Source organism: Argopecten irradians, chromosome 5 (assembly GCF_041381155.1).
Source record: "Argopecten irradians isolate NY chromosome 5, Ai_NY, whole genome shotgun sequence".
NCBI lineage: Eukaryota > Metazoa > Mollusca > Bivalvia > Pectinida > Pectinidae > Argopecten > Argopecten irradians.
In genome coordinates, this window is record NC_091138.1 from 17,937,557 (window position 1) to 17,960,308 (window position 22,752).

The window sequence follows — 22,752 nt, forward strand, 5'->3', positions numbered from 1 at the left end:
TGCGTATCGATCACTTGTCAAAAACAAGATTTAGCGGCACATGGTCAACCGAAATCCATTAAAACGCCTAGTGCGAGGTCTGATATTACGACATAGCATTCACACATCATCTAGATTACATTCACTGCGGTCCCACAGCAGAATATGAAACATGTTGTCTGGTAGAACTAGGGACCATCCAACATTTTCTTGAGAGATAAGGGGAGAAGTAATATTGCCATATTATAAAAGACGTATCTACATGTACCTAATAAGATGGTTGTTTTATTACAAGTTTTAAAAATACGAAAGAGCTCGAGGTAAATTAGTAAAGCAAATCGTGAAAAGTGAAGTGATTTTTTTATAATAATCTTATTGCCATATGTAACACCTGTAGCAAGTGGCAATATCTTTTTCAAGGTAAATAATATGAGTTTAGACGTTTAGTTCCCATGTTGCAAAACCCAAATGACTGTAGACCTGGTGGATAGTACAAGAGAAGTAACTCCCGTTGAGTTATTGTAATTGTTTTACTCTAACAAGGGACGAAACCATGACTGGCTTAAAAAAAATGAACAAAACAAAATATTGCTAATAATATAATGATGTATTTAATGGTGAGCGTAACATGACAGGGTATAAATCAATTCCAGACAACAATACATCACATGATAAAACAAATGTCCCTTTGGTTCAAAACGGGTTAACTCAATCATATATTTATTACCCTCGATGCGTTTTTTTATGTATGAATTAATTGATACAATATATTTCCTATTTGATAACGAACAGTACGACAACATGACTATTGAACAATAGCAAATACTGACAAATGAATCGCATATCATATAACAGTCATTGGAATGTATACGTTAGTATTATACAAACCCGAACGTGACATGAACACATATTTTAACAAATGAGTTCAGACGTGACCACTTACTGAACATATCATCCAGCCAGACATATTGAAATCAACAATGTTGGTGGAGATACTTTGAGAATAGCGTTAACATGAGTACATAGTTACGGACGGATTGCTATATAGATATATATATCCCGAAAAAAGCTTAATTCTGAAAATACATGTTTAAAGTCAATAAAATGTTTAATGTTGAGAATAAGCCGTCAGTTGAAAAGACAATAGGAATGCAGTGTTATTAATAACATTGTTAGGCAGTGTTTCAAAATAGGTTCGAGACAGTTTGCGACGTTCGTGAGTTTGAAAATAGGTTGTGACGTTGTCATTGCTTCAAAAAATAATCTGAACATTAAGAGACTATAACTACGGTGACATTGTGTTAAAAACCTGCTGGTGGTTGTAAAGAATGAACAGAATCGTTTCTGCCGTACTGGAGATGAGCCTTATATGACATTATGGTGTTTGAAAACAATGAAAAAATACTTAAGAAGCCGTGCTTAAATACGATGTTCAATAAATCAAAAGGAGCAGCTCTCAATGTCAATTATCGATGCTTTATGCTGACGTCATGGTTACTGTTATACAAGGCATGTAGGGAATGAATGGAAGTTAAATGCGACCTCGTATCTTCAGCAGTTGTCAGCAGGAACGATGAAGGCCACATATCGTATAGACCAGATACCAAAATGGCGGGATACTGTCGTATCTAGTTATGGAGCAATGTGTCACAAGACAGGACACCGTCATATAGATATATGTACTGGACTTAGTGTGTCGAAATTATAGCTACTTGTTTTAGTAACGCATATGTATCATTGTATTCTTTAGTTTCGATTGCAATACGCTAGCATTTAACATTAGGAATGGCAGAGACTTTGAATTAAATATTTCAAACTTTTCGGTAAGATACTCTGGGGAAAATATTTTGTCTTATAAAAATACACCAAACTGGTCACTATTGTACATATCTATCACAGAATGTGTCTTTCGAAGACCAAAGGAAACAGCCTTAAAGCATAGTCTTGGCCTTAATGACGCGGATGGCCCTGGTGAGGAAAAGCCAGAGGACCGTTGCTATAACACAGATGACGACGCCGACCCAGGCTAGGGGCGACGCCCAGTTGATCTGTACCACTCTGGCTGTACAGGCCACACTAGGAATGGTCTCCAGGGCGTGGCACATGTACGTCTCATAGTAGTGCTTCGTGTGGAAGATGGCCAGGCCAAATACGGTAAACAGACCTGAGGAAAGCAGAAGTGAACTGTTACTGGTGGATTTACATGTCCACTTTTCAAGATGATGGTGTAAATATTGTCATTTAAGGACTACTTCACAACGATTTGGTCTACTAAAAATTAAGATAACTACATGCTTTATTTGTTTGTTAAGGTTCTCTCTCAAAGGATACGGTATACAAGATATCAAGACATTCTAAGAAATGTCATAACATCTCAAAATTTTCTAAATTTTGGCATGACTAGGTCCAAAGTAGACAATTAAAATGTCATTTAATGTCCTTTATTAAATAATTTTTCTTCTTCTTTCCTTTTTTTAAAATACTCACATGACCGGTACCTTTCAAACAAATCCACTGGGAAAAACATTAGTTAACTGTTAGTAATAACTGCTTTACAATGATTTGGTTTACTAAATAATTTCAAGTAGGATGTCACGAAAGATACCTTGTGCTTAATTTTTATGATGAGATTTCTCATAGGATACGGTATTTAGGACTTATATCAATTAACTTTTTTTAAATAATTTCTTTTCATAACATCAAACAAATGCACTGGTTTTGATATCATGAAATCATTTCGACTCGACATTATTTGCCAAGTCAATCTAACACAACGTATTAACGTTATTCGTGATTGGTCGAGTCAAACCTGAACTGTGATTGGACAATACAGCATTGACATGAGTTGATGTATTGACTTACCCGCCATGCAGTAGAGGACCCCCGTCACCATACAAGCTGCCACTTGTTTCTGGGTGAGGGCGATCACCCCTACCCCCGCGGCCGCCACTAGGTCTATAATACTAACGATGAAACAGGAAGCCGCAGAATTCTGTAAACCTGTTGCGGGGTTAATGTCATAGGGTTATTATAAATGTAAATTTCCGAAATGTCTATATCAGAAAATAACAAATGAAAAAAAATGTAAACCATAGTTTAGATATTATTCATTCATTAAACCAAGAATATCCTACCTCTCATATTTTCAAGGTTATGAATAGATAGTGTTGAATCTCATTAAGCTAGTTTTGTGAGATTTTAATGTGCAATGTATTGCTTAGTCATGTAATGAAAAGAGCTTAAACAAGGACTTAATTAAAGATTAATTTATTACATACACATGCAGATTTTTCTACCTTGATTTCTACCAAAGCCAACCACGGGAAAAACTTTTTTTCAATGATTTATGCATTTATTCTTCTATTGACGTAAGTTAAATATACGTACGTGCGATGGACTTGCCATTCTCTGGAAGGCTGGATGATTCTTCATCATACTCGGATACGAAGTTATAACACTCATTCTTAGTACGGCCAAGTGCAGCTAGTTCACTCCGAGCAGCATCTATATACAAGACAAAGAAGGAGAAATTACTCTGTAAGTCAAACGACTAGAACGATGAAGAGGATATCAGGTATACAATGATATATATCTGTTAATACAACCATATCATATCTTCACAACTTTGTCCATCTACATGTCCAGTCGTTCAGGCTGATTGTGTTTGTCTTGTAATTAAGGATCAGCTTGAATATATATATTGTGTTATGGCGATATATAACAAAAACATCTGAGTGTACTTCAGTTACATTGTGTTATATATTCACAACATAAACCTTTATCCAAATCAAATTCATTTTGGGAGTCTTTCTTCTAAGAAATCCTTACGCCGTCAGAAGCGACGTTACAAATGCCCACGTTATTTTTTATGTGCTGAAAATGCAACTTTTTAATCTTAAGTACAAAAATTGAATTATTTGCACAATGTTTGAGAACGACTGTCTTTGTGAATGTAAACTTCAGAACTTCTTGTTGTCATTGTTACAGTTGTTTTAAAAGGTGTATTTGAATTATCGTTGTTCTTTAGTAGGAAGAGAACACTATCTTACTATTGCTACGAAAGGGTATGTTTAGTTAGTCAGTTTCTTATTGTAATTTATAGTTGTGTTGTAGTTTATGTAGTCTGTTTTACTGTTGTTGCTACTTTTACTGTTTGTATTGTCTGGTGTTGCGGGTTTTGCATGTTGTTGTTGGAATTATATCTTGGTTTTGGTATTTTAAGTTGGTTATTGATATTGCATGCTGCTAGTGGTATAATATTCTTCAGTTGCTACTTCATTTTATTGTGCTGTTGTATTTTTGTGGCTATCTGTTGTTGCTATATTGCATACTGTTGTTACTGTAACATTTAATGCTCTCGTTTTTGTGATGGCCCACCATCCTTTGTATTGTGTTGTCGTTGCTATGTTTTATTTGTGACATATTTGTTGGTTTCCCTGCTGTGTATTGCTGTCGTTAGCGGACACATTACTGTAAATGTGATGTAAATCTATATAACCAACCTATCCGCCATGATACACACTAATCCTTGATTGAGTGCCATTACGTCACGTGACCAGTGTCCTTTGACATTATTGATGATGTTCGCGACACGCCATCTAAAGCCCAGCTTGATTAGTTTTGTCTGGGGAATACATCACTTCTTCTTCTACACATAAACCTTATTAACACGCAGCCAATCCGATATCACGCTACAGCAGGCGTTCATGACGTCACGCAAAACGTGGATTACATATTCCTCACAATATAGAGTGCTGCTATTTTGCGTTGAGTGTGAGACTATTGATAACGGTTTGTGGCCGGGCCTATTGTTGATGAGGTTTTCCGTCGTAGATAAAAGGTGTTTAATTATACATTATCTAAAAAAACACGGGATGACAGGTAGAGCTGTTTCTAAAGCCTGATCAATAATTAATACACCGTTCGATGTTTATCACTTTTACCTGTAGCCACTCACTGATCACTGTCTGATCTACCATGCTTGTATTTGACATGTTTTAATGAGTGTATATCAATTATAGGGTAAAAGGCAATACTGCACAACCTTTTCATTTTGTAGATTGTCTTTGTTGTGTAGAACTGGAACCAGGGATATTAAAACATGGAATGATGTTTTATACAGCTTTATTAACTTTTTTCATCGGCTAACGACGAACATTTCTATCCATGAAATGATTTAAAAGCTTCATACCACGAAAAAAGTACCCAGGAATAATTCATGTTTTACAGTATTGCTTCAATGAACTGAACATGAGCTATGAAGCAGTTAATGCACCTCTGTACATCATATTTATGTATGGACGCGAGGTATGCTGGTAACCATATAGCATCCTGTTTGTAGCTGCCATATTGTCGCCAATGTCACATTGAAGCCAACGTGGCAGCTAAACAGATATATTACACGACAACGCTTGTTACAGCAAGCACAACAGAAAACATGTCACAATGGTCATAAAAAGCTATCGATTGTTGGAGATAACACAATACCAAAATAAATCTAAAGGCAACATTGATAAGGGTTGTATTTATGTTTTGGAATAAGCTTGCTGCGCATTCAGTTTCTAGCACAAACTCGGATTAAATGTGCATCCACCCCAAAATACAAGCATTGACAGAGTAAAAACATGAAAACACATTGGATTGAATGATGACCCAAAATAAACAAGCTCTGCTGTTGGTGTTAATAAAAGGCCTACTAACTAATGCTGTTATATGTTTTATGATTATATACAAAATGTAGTTTTGAAATGGTACTCCAGCTTTCCTCCACTACCTCCACCTTGCACATTCTTGAGTAACCCTAGCTGTTAGCCTGTTAATGAAATGAAATAAACTCAGCTTAACATTTTTTGAAAGTTGAGCATTACGGAGCAACATTTGGAAATAATTATGCACCATATTGTTATCGAAGATAGTAGATGATTTCCTTGATTTTCAGACATTAAAATCACGTATACATCTACCAAAACAATGGAGAAAAAAATCGACGATGTGTTCATATTTTATACCACAGCCAAAAATATGCAACCACCATAAAAATTGTTGTATTTGTATTCACTTTCACTTGTAATGATTTGATATTGGGCGGTGGAAGTTTTCAATTAAAAAGACACCGTATAAAAGTACTTAAACATTGTGTCACATCGTGAAATAATTAACACTTTTAAGACACTAAGAGTACAATAGCTTAGTGATATTTTGGAGTCATCGTCCTCCGATTGTCGACAAAGTGATAGTTTGGAGTCATCGTCCTCCGATTGTCAACAAGATTAGGCAATAAGATAAGTAGTACTTTTGAATTGTTTCATCGCAGGAAAGGACATGAACTTTAGAGTTGGGATAGCCCCTACACGCATTCTAATCAATAAAATGAACAAATACAAATAACATCGAAAACCAGATCCAGATAATTGTGTCGAACAGTGACCTCAAACTACTTTGCTGACGTCACTCTGACGTCAGACTGAAATTTATTGCCAGAGTGTCTTGAGTAACAATCGAAAACTAACAGCGATATTTAAGGTGCCTTAGGCCTAATGATGGGATAGGACAAGAGTTTACTACTTCTCTGCAGTATTCCTAATACGAATTCACTGTATTGTACGGTTGATAATTCATAATTGAAAATATAATTATACCTTTTGTTTATAACAGTGTCTGTGATTAGTTGAAACACATCACATGACAGAGAAATAAAACGTCGTATTCCCTCAGGATAAATAAAACATTGTATTTCCCAGGGGCGCGTGCCCCTATGGTGACCGCCCATCTTTCAAATGGAGTTATCTCCCCTTCCGATTGTACAACAATGACGGGCGAAGCGTAAAACGCCATTTTTTACTAATCTTTATGCGTGTAGGGGCTATCCCAACTCTTTAGTTCATTTGAACTCTTCTCGAGTGCAATTCTTGAAAGCAATTATCCTTTCCCGCCATGAAACAAGCCCTCGGGAAATATTACACCTTCGGGTAAATAAACCTTCATATCCCACTGCCACCGGGACCATAAATGCATAATATTGTTAGTATGTTTAATATTTACATTTTGCGTTCTGATTACCTATATGGTTGTGGTAAACCTAATTGGAAGATAACAATGATCAGTACATGGCTACTCTGATACCTTCATGTTACTATGTGTAATGTATTGCATTTGTATTTTATAAAATAATATTCACGAAGGTATAAAATTATAACTGTTACTTCATATCTTATACTTATGTAGAACACGTAATATTATCATTATGATTATAGTGCTTCATATATTTCAATGTAACCTAATTCGTATTGTTATTCCCAGATTAGGGATTCTGTGATTCGTTGGTAGGGATCATCTCAACCACATTCATACTTTTCCTGCCAATTTATTACGACTATATGATATAAGGTAATTTTTATCGTGATACAATGTAAATGTTTTAGATAGAGTTAGATTTATGCCTAATAGTGTATCGTATGCCTTTAAGGCTGGGCGTTGATATTAGTTTTATGCCGTTGTATTTTATATGCCTGATCGCTTTATGTATATATTGACATGTGGCACTTAAATAGAATAGTTTTGATTGTTTTTATCTATTGATTGTGTAAACAAGCGATGACTAAATATAACTAATAACCAGACTATAATGTTATTTCCATCATTATTAGATTGGAGAATTTTTTAGTTCCCATGCTTAATTCCATAAATGTTTCTTAACAGAATGATGTCCATTAACTCAAACAGAGAGTATAACTTTGTAATTACGGGCACAGTATCAAATAGTTCGGATGGATACTACAGTAGATTTCCTACCACGCGCTCTATTCAGTGGATTTAACACCAATCACGTTCTTTGTTGTATCGGAACACGGTGTAAATGACATCGTACATCTCTTGTTTTTATGTTGCGTGACACTTATTATATTATGTGGCTGAATTTGTGTGTCTAATAATAGGAAAGTTTCCCTTGTGGTATTCCTCACCCTTGTAATTTTATAATGAATAGTTCTGGTTTTTAAATGAGAGGAGTATCAGTTGTCATAAAGGGGAATCGGATTTAAAACTGCTATCTAGTAACCATAGGTTATCTTGTTTTTTATCAAACTTAAATAGATCTGCAAGCTTTATAGAGAAATAAAGGGTTAGTCATATCTTATTATCCTCCTTTAACTGTGTATATCTAATTTAACTTTCTTATACAGACGCATTGAGATCACAGACTACATGTATATGATAAGTAAACTGGTTATGCTTCTCTTTTTTCAATATTGGTAAGTATTACATAAACAAAAATATACTAAAAATTGTCTGATGGGGTTTCAAATGTAGAACGTTATTTGACTATATCATCTGGTAAAAAAGTCCAGTTGTCTAAAATTACTAGGAAACAGGAGCCTTTCGTTTTATTGATTTATTTTTCTTGGTGAGAGTCCTCCTGTGTGGGGACATTTGTTTATATTTTTGAAGGCTGACCTCAAGGCCCCAACCTTGGTAGCCTTCATATGTATGTACATGTAACATGTCTGTTTGTAAAGAAAAGAAAAAATATTTATTTCTCCTGGTCGTGTGCATTATGTGCCACTATTCGAATACAGCCACAAGGCAACAATGTATCTGCCATTGGTAGATTATATAATTAGCTTTCATTTTATCATAACTTTGACATCAGGGTCCAGTTGTTCAAAAAGTAATTCGGCTAATCACAGCTTAACGACAATTTTCAAATCAAGGTGAAATAGTTTCTGGTAATACAAATTTTACAAAAAATATAAGATTCTTAAGAACTTCATTCTTCACCTGATTTTGGTGAAGATATAATCACCAATTTTACAGCAAAATGAGAAATGAAAATTTCACTAATCATGTGAGTAAGCTAACCATCTCTTGAAGAACCGGGCCTAGACGTTTGTCTTTCCCAAAGCGTTTAATTTAACATTACAGAGATTTCTAACGTCATGTTTCCTGAAACCATCTTACTTGTTAGAACACACGATTTATTATCGTATTCTTGCTGGTGAATTATCAAGATATAACTTTGTGACATTCGTAAATTTTAGCAATAGGGACAGCTAGATATGTCAATTTACCGAGAGACTAAAGACATTATGCAGAATGTAATATAGATATAGAAGATGAATATTACTTTATATTAATGTGTAATAGATTTCATATTTTGATAATGAAGTATATTAAACCACGTTGTTGTCGAAACTTAACTGTTTTAACATATCAAATTACTAATTAATTTTGTTGAAATTATAGAATTGTCTTGATACATCTCCGAAGCTAGTCAAAATAGAATGTAAGAGCTGTATACATTCTAGCCTAATGAAGTTAGCCAGCTATATAAGACATATCATGGTAATACATTTTGTACCTTTGTTAGTAGCTTTTTGTGTTATGGAACACTACGTGTATTTGATATTGTGATATTTAAGGTTTATATTAAATACATGTATTTCTGTGTAGATTACAATGTATATCAAAAGTAATATACATATGTAATTCATTTGTATATATCATATACATCTGTACAAAACTAATTGGCTGTAAAGCCAAAAGTAACAAAAGAATTTGAGTTTGATTAAGATTCAACCCAAGAAACATGACTTGGAAAACAAGTGATTATAAGGTCTTTCTATCAAAGATGATCAAAATGATATAGTAACCACGTAAACTATAGTCCATTTAGTTTCTGTGATACCTCGACAGTCTAGTTTGAACCTACAGAATTACAGTTTGTGGTACCCGACGGGATGATATGTGCTCAGGAACATGTCATAAACGCTACACAAAAATGGTAGGGCGTGTGAATAAAATATGATTACTTGCTTCAAAAAGTACAGCTTGGCGGTGGTGATCGATCGGCCACACAGTTCTTGTATTACCTGACAGAAAGGTAACAAACAGGATCGCCAGGTGAAACTAGATTCTATAGATAGCCTATTAAAAAATCGATACCATCATGACGTCACAAAGAGGACAGGAGAAACGGATTTGATTAGTCGATGGTAATCAATTATCGTTTCCTAAAAGAAGCACTTGTCACTTACAATAGGTTAAATCTACTTCAACATTAACTGATTTTGTTCGTCTTGATTAAATGATTTTGCTATATAACCTTATTGTATGTCTGCATTTCCAGATAGTACCACTGCATTACCTAATCACACTATAGTACAATAGTATTACAAAGTCATACTTCAGCATTACATATTTAATCTTGGTATTAAGTTGGCAATACTGCATGGTCGTAACACTTCTTTTTATCTGATGCTGTTCCTGTTTTTCGACGATACTCCTAAACCATCTACTAGTCATCGAAAAGTTACACTTGACTTAATAGCTTATTCACTGGTATTATCTGATGATACCTCTGTATTACCTGATGATACATATGTATTGCCTGATTGTATATATCTATATTACGTAACGATACGCCTGAACTACATGATGCTATATCTTTATTGCCTGCCTGATGTTAACCCTGTTTTACTTGACATTATACCTAATGATTTCACTGTATTACCTGATGCTATCCCTGTATTACCTGATATTATCCCTGTATTACCTGATGTTATGATTGTATTACCTAATGCTATCCCTGTATTACCTGATGTTATCCCTGTATTACCTGATATTATCACTGTATTACCTGATGTTATCCCTGTATTACCTGATGTTATCCCTGTATTACCTGATGCTATCCCTGTATTACCTGATGCTATCCCTGTATTACCTGATGTTATCCCTGTATTACCTGATGTTATCCCTGTATTACCTGATGTTATCCCTGTATTACCTGATGTTATCCCTGTATTACCTGATGTTATCCCTGTATTACCTGATATTATCACTGTATTACCTGATGTTATCCCTGTATTACCTGATGTTATCCCTGTATTACCTGATGTTATCCCTGTATTACCTGATGCTATCCCTGTATTACCTGATGCTATCCCTGTATTACCTGATGTTATCCCTGTATTACCTGATGCAATCTCTGTATTACCTGATGCTATCCCTGTATTACCTGATATTATCCCTGTATTACCTGATGTAATCCCTGTATTACCTGATGTTATGCATGTATTACCTGATGTTATCCCTGTAATTACCTGATGCTATCTATGCATTACCTAATGATTCTCCTGTATTACCTGATATTATACCTGTATTACCTGATATTATACCTGTATTACCTAATGTTATCCCTGTATTACCTGATGCTATCCCTGTATTATCTGATGTTATGCCTGTATAACCTGATGTTATCCCTGTATTATCTAATGCTATCCCTGTATTACCTGATGTTATCCCTGTATTATCTAATGCTATCCCTGTATTACCTGATGTTATGCCTGTATAACCTGATGCTATCCCTGTATTACCTGATGCTATCCCTGTATTAGCTGATGCTATCCCTGTATTACCTGATGCTATCCCTGTATTACCTGATGCTATTCCTGTATTACCTGATGCTATCCCTGTATTACCTGATGCTATCCCTGTATTACCTGATGCTATCCCTGTATTACCTGATGCTATCCCTGTATTACCTGATGCTATCCCTGTATAACCTGATGCTATCCCTGTATTACCTGATGCTATCCCTGTATTACCTGATATTATCCCTGTATTACCTGATGTTATCCCTGAATTACCTGATGCTATCCCTGTATTACCTGATGCTATCCCTGTATTACCTGATGCTATCCCTGTATTACCTGATGCTATCCCTGTATTACCTGATGCTATCCCTGTATTACCTGATATTATCCCTGTATTACCTGATGTTATCCCTGTATTACCTGATGCTATCCCTGTATTATCTATTGCTATCCCTGTATTACCTGATGTTATCCCTGTATTACCTGATGCTATCCCTGTATTACCTGTTACCTGATGTTATCCCTGTATTACCTGATATTATCACTGTATTACCTGATGATATCCCTGTATTACCTGATATCCCTGTATTACCTGATGTTATCCCTGTATTACCTGATGCTATCCCTGTATTACCTGATGTTATCCCTGTATTACCTGATGTTATCCCTGTATTACCTGATGTTATCCCTGTATTACCTGATGTTATCCCTGTATTACCTGATGTTATCCCTGTATTACCTGATGTTATCCCTGTATTACCGATGTATCCCTGTATTACCTGATGTTATCCCTGTATTACCTGATGATGTTATCCGTGTATTACCTGATGTTATCCCTGTATTACCTGATGTTATCCCTGTATTTACTTTCACTGTATTACCTGATGTTATCCCTGTATTACCTGATGATTATCCCTGTATTACCTGATGTTATCCCTGTATTACCTGATATTATCACTATATTACCTGATGTTATCCCTGTATTACCTGATGTTATACCTGTATTACCTGATGTTATCCCTGTATTACCTGATGATATCCCTGTATTACCTGATGTTATGCCTGTATTACCTGATATTATCACTATATTACCTGATGTTATCCCTGTATTACCTGATGTCATACCTGTATTACCTGATGTTATCTCTGTATTACCTGATGATATCCTTTTATTAACTGATGCTATCCCTGTATTATCTGATGCTATCCCTGTATTACCTGATGCTATCCCTGTATTACCTGATGCTATCCCTGTATAACCTGATGATGCTATCCCTGTATTACCTGATGCTATCCCTGTATTACCTGATGATATTATCCCTGTATTACCTGATGTTATCCCTGAATTACCTGATGCTATCCCTGTATTACCTGATGCTATCCCTGTATAACCTGATGCTATCCCTGTATTACCTGATGCTATCCCTGTATTACCTGATGCTATCTCTGCATTACCTAATGATTCTCCTGTATTACCTGATGTTATCCCTGTAATTACCTGATGCTATCTCTGCATTACCTAATGATTCTCCTGTATTACCTGATGTTATCCCTGTATTACCTGATGTTATCCCTGTATTACCTGATGCTATCCCTGTATTACCTGATGTTATCCCTGTATTACCTGATATTATCACTGTATTACCTGATGTTATCCCTGTATTACCTGATGTTATCCTTTTATTACCTGATGTTATCCCTGTATTACCTGATGTTATCCCTGTATTACCTGATATTATCACTATATTACCTGATGTTATCCCTGTATTACCTGATGTTATACCTGTATTACCTGATGTTATCTCTGTATTACCTGATGATATCCTTTTATTAACTGATGCTATCCCTGTATTACCTGATGCTATCCCTGCATTACCTAATGATTCTCCTGTATTACCTGATGTTATCCCTGTATTACCTGATGTTATCCCTGTATTACCTGATGCTATCCCTGTATTACCTGATGTTATCCCTGTATTACCTGATATTATCACTGTATTACCTGATGTTATCCCTGTATTACCTGATGTTATCCTTTTATTACCTGATGTTATCCCTGTATTACCTGATACTATCCCTGTATTATCCCTGTTATTACCTGATATCCTGTATTACCTGATTTATCCCTGTATTACTGATGCTATCCCTGTATTACCTGATGCTATCCCTGTATTACCTGATGCTATCCCTGTATTACCTGATGCTATCCCTGTATTACCTGATGCTATTCCTGTATTACCTGTATTACCTGATGCTATCCCTGTATTACCTGATGCTATCCCTGTATTACCTGATGCTATCCCTGTATTACCTGATGCTATCCCTGTATTACCTGATGTTATCCCTGTATTACCTGATGCTATCCCTGTATTACCTGATGCTATCCCTGTATTACCTGATGCTATCCCTGTATTACCTGATGCTATCCCTGTATTACCTGATGCTATCCCTGTATTACCTGTTACCTGATGTTATCCCTGTATTACCTGATGCTATCCCTGTATTACCTGATGTTATCCCTGTATTACCTGATGATTATCCCTGTATTACCTGATGTTATCCCTGATTACCTGATGATTATCCCTGTATTACCTGATGTTATCCCTGTATATACCTGTATTACCTGATTTATCCCTGTATTACCTGTATCTGATGTATCCCTGTATTACCTGATGTTATCCTGTATTACCTGATGTTATCCTGTATTACCTGATGTTATCCCTGTATTACCTGATGTTATCCCTGTATTACCTGATGTATCCCTGTATTACCTGATGTTATCCCTGTATTACCTGATGTTATCCCTGTATTACCTGATATCCTGTATTACCTGATGTTATCCCTGTATTACCTGATGTTATCCCTGTATTACCTGATGTTATCCCTGTATTACCTGATGTATCCCTGTATTACCTGATGTTATCCCTGTATACCTGATGTTATCCCTGTATTACCTGATGTTATCCCTGTATTACCTGATTACCTGATGTGCTATCCCTGTATTACCTGATGTTATCCCTGTATTACCTACCTGATGCTATCCCTGTATTACCTATCCCTGTTATGATGCTATCCCTGTATTACCTGTATTACCTGATGTTATCCCTGTTTATCCTGTATTACCTGATGCTATATCCCTGTATTACCTGATGTTATCCCTGTATTACTGTTTTTTTTTTTTTTTTTGATGATTTACCTGTATTACCTGTTGTTATCCCTGTTTTTTGTTTTAATTTCCCTGTATTACCTGATTTATGTTTTTTTGATTTATCCCTGTATTACCTGATGCTATCCCTGTATTACCCTGATATCCCTGTATTATCCTGTATCCCTGTTTTACCTGATTATCCCTGTATTACTATCCCTGATTTATTACCTGTTATCCTGTATTACCTGATTATCCTGTATTACCTGATGTTATCCTTATTCTGATGTTATCCTGTATTACCCTGTTAATATTTACAACCTTAATATTTTATGCCCTGTATCGCCCTGTATTATCCCTGTTTATAACTGCTATCCCTATTACCTGATATTATCACTGTATTACCTGACCTGATGTTATCCCTGTATAACCCCTGTATTACCTGATGTTAATCCTGCTGTGATTACCTGATTTATCCTGTATTACCTGATGTTATCCTGATGTTATTTTATTACCTGATGTTATCCCTGTATATTACCTGATGTTATCCCTGTATTACCTGATATTATCACTATATTACCTGATGTTATCCCTGTATTACCTGATGTTATACCTGTATTACCTGATGTTATCTCTGTATTACCTGATGATATCCTTTTATTAACTGATGCTATCCCTGTATTATCTGATGCTATCCCTGCATTACCTAATGATTCTCCTGTATTACCTGATGTTATCCCTGTATTACCTGATGTTATCCCTGTATTACCTGATGCTATCCCTGTATTACCCGATGTTATCCCTGTATTACCTGATATTATCACTGTATTACCTGATGTTATCCCTGTATTACCTGATGTTATCCTTTTATTACCTGATGTTATCCCTGTATTACCTGATACTATCTCTGTATTACCTGATGATATCCTTTTATTAACTGATGCTATCCCTGTATTACCTTATGCTATCCCTGTATAACCTAATGACACTCCTGTATTACCTGATGTTATCCCTGTATTACCTGATGCTATCTCTGTATTACCTAATGATATCCTTTTATTAACTGATGCTATCCCTGTATTACCTGATGCTATCCCTGTATAACCTTATGATACTCCTGTATTACCTGGTGCTATCCCTGTATAACCTGATGATACTCCTGTATTACCTGATGTTATCCCTGTATTACCTGATGCTATCTCTGCATTACCTAATGATACTCCTGTATTACCTGATGTTATCCCTGTATTACCTGATGTTATCTCTGTATTACCTGGTTCAATCACTGTATTAGCTGATGCTATCTCTGCATTACCTAATGATACTCCTGTATTACCTGATGTTATCCCTGTATTACCTGATGTTATCCCTGTATTACCTGATGCTATCTCTGCATTACCTAATGATACTCCTGTATTACCTGATGTTATCCCTGTATTACCTGATATTTTCCCTGTATTACCTGATGCTATCCCTGTATTACCTGATGTTATCCCTGTATTACCTGATGCTATCCCTGTATTACCTGATGTTATCCCTGCATTATACAGTTGTTGACTGGGGTTGAGGGCAACAGATGATTTGTTGAACCCGAAGACAAACTGTTGCCCGAGGCCGAAGGCCAAGGGCAACAGTTTGTGTGAGGGTCCAACAAATCATCTGTTGCCCGAAAACCCAGTCGATAACTGTTTTGTTATACCCATTGACTCAAAACAATGCATTGGCGTCACGAATTGTATGTGTGACGTCACTCCGGTCCAACAGCACATTTTAACAGTCGATTTTAACAGTTTTTTGGACCGCTCGACGGAACAGTTCATATATTGGCATTTTTGGCAATAGAGTTTATATAGGAACTATTTCATAGGGGTATAACAATACCTGATGTTATCCCTGTATTGCCTGATGATGCCCTGTATTACCTGATGATAACCCTTAATTACCTAATGATACCGTTGTTTTATCTGACTATACCCCTGTATTACCTGATGGTTACCTTGTACTTCCAGATAGTTCTGGGTATTTCCTGTTTGTACTTCTTAAATAGCTATTGTTACCCTGTATTACAATAGGGTTACCCTGTATATGACGATAACCCTGTGTAACTTGATAATACCTCTGTATTCCCTAATTGTTTCTCTGTATTCCCTCATTGTTTCTCTGACGGTAGCGCTATCCCTGTTTCAATTGACGGTACCCTTGTTTCACCTGACAGTACCCCTGTATCATCTGATGGTACACCTGTATTACCTGACAGTACCACTGTATCACCTGACGGTACCCCTGCATCACCAGATGGTACCCGGTAGTACCTTACAGTACCCTGTATCACCTAACAGTACCCCTGCATCACCTGACGGTAACCCTGTATAACTTAACGGTAACCCTGTATCACCTGACAGTACCCCGTAGTACCAGACGGTACCCCTGTATCACCTGACGGTACCCCGTAGTACCTGACGGTTCTCCTGTATCACCTAACAGTACCCTTGTATCACCTGACGGTAGTTCTCGGTATTACCTGTCTGTACATCTTAAATAGCTATTGTTACCCTGTATTACATGAGTTTTACCATGTATATGACGATAATCCTGTATGCATGTAACTTGATGACACGCCTGCATTCCCTCATTGTTGCACTGTATTCCCTCGTTTCTCCTCTGACGTTAGCTCTATCCATGTTTTCATTGACAGTACCCCTGTATCACCTGTCAGTACCCCTGTATCACCTGCAAGTACCACTGTATCACCTGACGGTACCCCTGTATCACCTGCAAGTACCACTGTATCACCTGACGATACCCCTGTATCACCTGACGGTACCCTTGAATCACCTGACAGTACCCCTGTATCACCTGACGATACCCCTGTATCACCTGACAGTACCCCTGTATCACCTGACAGTACCCCTGTATCACCTGACGGTACACCTATATCACCTGATGGTACCCTGTAGCACCTGACAGTACCCTTCTATCACCTGACGATACCCCTGTATCACCTGACAGTACCCCTATATCACCTGACGATATCCCTGTATCAACTGACAGTACCCCTGTATCACCTGACGGTACACCTATATCACCTGATGGTACCCTGTAGCACATGACAGTGCTCCTGTATCACCTGACGATACCCCTGTATCATCTGACGGTACCCTGTAGTACCTAACGATATCTCTGTGTTACCTGACAGTACCCTTGTATCACCTGCTAGTATCCCTGGTTCACATGACCGTACCCCTGTATCACCTGTCAATACCCCTGTAGCACTTGCCAGTACCTCACTATCACCTGACGGTACACCTGTAACACCTGACGTTACCCCTGTATCACCTGCCAGTACGCTTGTATAACATGCCGGTACCACTGTATCACCTGTCAATACCCCTATAGAAACTGCCAGTACTCCTGTTTCACTTGACCGTACCTCTGTATCACCTGATGATATCGATGTATCACCATCTGACGGTACCCCTGTATCACCTGACGGTACCCCTGTATCACGTGACGGTATCCCTGTATCACCTGACTTACCCTTTATCAACTGACGATACCCCTGTATCACCTGATGGTACCCCTGTATCACCTGACGATACCCCTGTATCACCTGACGGTACCCCTGTATTACCTGACGATACCTCTGTATCACCTGACGTACCCTTTATCACCTGACGGTACACATGTATCACCTGATGGTACACCTGTATCACCTGACGTACCCTTTTTCCCCTTGATACCCCTGTATCACCTAACGGTACCCTGCATCACCTGACGGTATCCATGTATTAAATGACGTTCCCTTTATCACCTGACGATACCCCTGTATTACCTGACGGTACCTCAGTATCACCTAACAGTACCCCTGTATTACCTGACGGTAACCTGTATCACCTGACGATACCCCTGTATCTCCTGACGGTACACCTGTATCACCTGACGGTACACCTGTATCACCTGACGATATCTCTGTATTAAATAACGTTCCATTTATCACCTGACGTTACCCCTGTATCACCTGACGGTACCCCTGTATCACCTGATCGTATCTCTGTATCACCTGACGATACCCCTGTATTACCTGACGGTACCTCAGTATCACCTGATAGTACCACTGTATCACCTGACGGTATCTCTGTATCACTTGACGGTAACCCTTGTCACCTGACGATACCCCTGTATCACCTAACGGTACGCCTGCATCACCTGACGGTATCCCTGTATCAAATGACGTACCCTTTATCACCTGACGGTATCTCTGTATCACCTGACGGTGCCCCTGTATCACCTGATGGTACCCCTGTATCACCTGACGGTACCCCTGTATCACCTGAAGGTACCCTTGTGTCACCTGATGGTACCCCTGTATCACCTGATGGTACCCCTGTATCACCTGACGGTACACTTATATCACCTGACGGTAACCCATACTTACCGGAGAGAGTGTCACACACTCGCCACACTCCACTGTAAGTGTTATATAGGTAATAGGGGATCCATGTCCCGTCCGACTGTTCTTCCCTATAGGTGATGTAGGAGGATGAGGACGAGGCCAGGGTGATGTGGATGGAGGTCGTGTTGTCATTTGTGTAAGGAGAGAAGACGGAGGTGTCATAGTATACCTCCTGCCAGGTGTCTACAGCAATGGCGAGTAAGATAAACAGACTACCAAAGGCACCGGTGATGACCGCACTAGCCACCAGAATGATCAGGGGCGATGTCATATCTCCAGCCCTTCACTCTCACAAATATCTTTCATTTTACATAACTACAGTGTAACGAAGGTATTAATCCCAGTCACATCCTGAGTTTTGATAGCATTTCAATATCATAAAGTCGTATGTTAGAAGACGTGTACGGCACTGTCAACAGCCTGCTGCCTATCTTAACACTCACTTACGTCTGTTGAAGGAACAACCAATATGGTCCAATCGATTGGAAATCAAGCGTTTACTTAGGTTGTGTGTTAGCATTAGCACCTCGGGTATAGCGAGCACATGGTACCCAGCCTCTGGATCAATCACACGCCCAATACATATATAGCAGTGACCCTTGTTCATATGTAACGCTCAGCTGACTAACTAACACGCATGCGCGTATAAACGGTCTCCATGACAGTTGATAGCTATTTATTAGACTTTGTCTCCATGATGGCAGATCGATATAGAGCGGTGTACATTTGTATAGCGACAGCGTAGTCGCCTAATGAGGCTGAGTCGGTGTTATTGATGGGGACTTTGGTCATACAGTTGTAACAAACAACCACAGCAATCAGTTCGGCTTCAAAGGGGAGCAGAGGCAGAAAATTGCTATTTCATACCGCGATGTGATTTTGAGTGCTGAAAGAGCAAATACTGAAGGATAGAGACTATGCGTGAAGGAAAGGTGGGCTAGAGTCACTTGGCTGATCGTGGTGAATGCTGGTATGACGTCATCATTGTAGCCTTGGCGTGTTTTATGATGTAAAAATATACATCAACATTATGTATACGTCACAATTTGACTTTACTAGTCAAATGAAATAAGGCCCTTGTGATAAACTGAAATAGAAAACAACCACACACATAATGGTTTTTGCTTTAGAATTTAAAACTGTATTCGATTTAAGGACCAATGTTTACAACTGAAATGATTCAGCATGTATGAACAACAAGACAATTCTAAAGGAAAATGACAATAAACATGTATTTATAATGCACAGAAAGATTAGACCTTGTGTGTTAAATATTATATCTCTTTTAGGAACGCTTATTTATTTGGAAAGAAGAAAAGAAGGTCGCGTCAAAGCAGGTTTTTAAACAAAATTAAGGTTGAAATACTGTTCAAACTAGTGATATTAACCTTTGACTTTCCCTGCGTAAACAATGATTTGAAAAGAGTTTGGCGACTTTTAAGCACAAGCGATGACATATTAACCGACTGTAGCTGACTCAAGATACAATAAATTATTGCAGCTATTGACACAAATCTGGAAAATTGAAGAGTAAAAAATATATAAGTTTGGAAATGATTTTAAACATGTGTCATAGATCTATACAATAAACCAACAAGGAAACTTTTATAGAATATGTAATCGTTAATATTGACTCAGTTGACTGTGGATAATTTATGTTTAGCTTCTGTTAACTTCTTCATTGGCGATTCCTTTGTTTAGATTGCTAGAAATAGTGAGGGTATCCGACCATATAATGTAACAAAAGCAGCTCGAAAAGTGGGTAAAACTAGCTTAATGTTCACGTAAACGATTCTAATGATTACAAAGTTGAAATGGTATCTAAAATGTTCCATCACTGTACAATTTTAGTTGCAATATTTGAGAGTTAAAAACAAGTTTAAAACATATTGTAAAAGTAATAGTCATTTGGTTTTTGATTTTGTTCTAATATTCAAAACCAAATATCAGTCTGAAGATGACAAATATGTCAAATCAAAACATTTGCATAGTCAATAATACTTTTATTTGAAATACACGAGGAATTTGACAGGAATAAGGAACAATGATGGGTCGTAATATTGGTGGTTACAGTGACTGTTGTGGTATACACATACTACTATAATATTGGTGGTTACAGAGACTGTTGTGGTATACACATACTACTATAATATTGGTGGTTACAGAGACTGTTGTGGTATACACATACTACTATAATATTGGTGGTTACAGAGACTGCTGTGGTATACACATACTACTATAATATTGGTGGTTACAGAGACTGTTGTGGTATACACATACTACTATAATATTGGTGGTTACAGAGACTGTTGTGGTATACACATACTACTATAATATTGGTGGTTACAGAGACTGCTGTGGTATACACATACTACTATAATATTGGTGGTTACAGAGACTGTTGTGGTATACACATACTACTATAATATTGGTGGTTACAGTGACTGCTGTGGTATACACATACTACTATAATATTGGTGGTTACTACTATAATATTGGTGGTTACAGAGACTGTTGTGGTATACACATACTACTAAAATATTGGTGGTTACAATGACTGCTGTGGTATACACATACTACTGTAATATTTGTGGTTACAGAGACTGTTGTGGTATACACATACTACTATAATATTGGTGGTTACAGAGACTGTTGTGGTATACACATACTACTATAATATTGGTGGTTACAGTGACTGCTGTGGTATACACATACTACTATAATATTGGTGGTTACAGAGACTGTTGTGGTATACACTATACTACTATAATATTGGTGGTTACAGTGACTGCTGTGGTATACACATACTACTATAATATTGGTGGTTACAGAGACTGTTGTGGTATACACATACTACTATAATATTGGTGGTTACAGAGACTGCTGTGGTATACACATACTACTATAATATTGGTGGTTACAGAGACTGTTGTGGTATACACATACTACTATAATATTGGTGGTTACAGTGACTGCTGTGGTATACACATACTACTATAATATTGGTGGTTACAGAGACTGTTGTGGTATACACATACTACTATAATATTGGTGGTTACAGTGACTGCTGTGGTATACACATACTACTATAATATTGGTGGTTACAGAGACTGTGTGGTATACACATACTACTATAATATTGGTGGTTACAGAGACTGTTGTGGTATACACATACTACTATAATATTGGTGGTTACAGAGAATATTGGTGGTTACAGTGGCTGTTGTGGTATACACATACTACTATAATATTGGTGGTTACAGAGACTGCTGTGGTATACACATACTACTATAATATTGGTGGTTACAGAGACTGCTGTGGTATACACATACTACTATAATATTGGTGGTTACAGAGACTGCTGTGGTATACACATACTACTATAATATTGGTGGTTACAGAGACTGTTGTGGTATACACATACTACTATAATATTGGTGGTTACAGAGACTGCTGTGGTATACACATACTACTATAATATTGGTGGTTACAGAGACTGCTGTGGTATACACATACTACTATAATATTGGTGGTTACAGAGACTGCTGTGGTATACACATACTACTATAATATTGGTGGTTACAGAGACTGTTGTGGTATACACATACTACTAAATTATTGGTGGTATACAGTGACTGCTGTGGTATAACATATACTACTATAATATTGGTGGTTTCAGTGACTGCTGTGGTATACACAATACTACTAAAATATTGGTGGTTACAGTGACTGCTGTGGTATACACATACTACTATAATATTGGTGGTTACAGTGACTGTTGTGGTATACACATACTACTATAATAT

The 22,752-nt window shown here is 37.2% G+C and overlaps 1 protein-coding gene across 1 annotated transcript; it reads right to left on the minus strand.

Annotated features, from left to right (window-relative positions):
• Positions 1-567: 567 nt before the first annotated feature.
• LOC138323076 (uncharacterized) lies at positions 568-19,552 on the minus strand. Its single transcript, XM_069267414.1, has 4 exons — positions 18,929-19,552; positions 3,367-3,483; positions 2,842-2,979; positions 568-2,143 (listed from the first exon to the last, which is right to left on the minus strand). Exons 1-4 carry the CDS (start codon positions 19,215-19,217, stop codon positions 1,911-1,913), a joined length of 777 nt encoding a protein of 258 aa, XP_069123515.1. The 5' UTR covers positions 19,218-19,552; the 3' UTR covers positions 568-1,910.
• Positions 19,553-22,752: the final 3,200 nt, after the last annotated feature.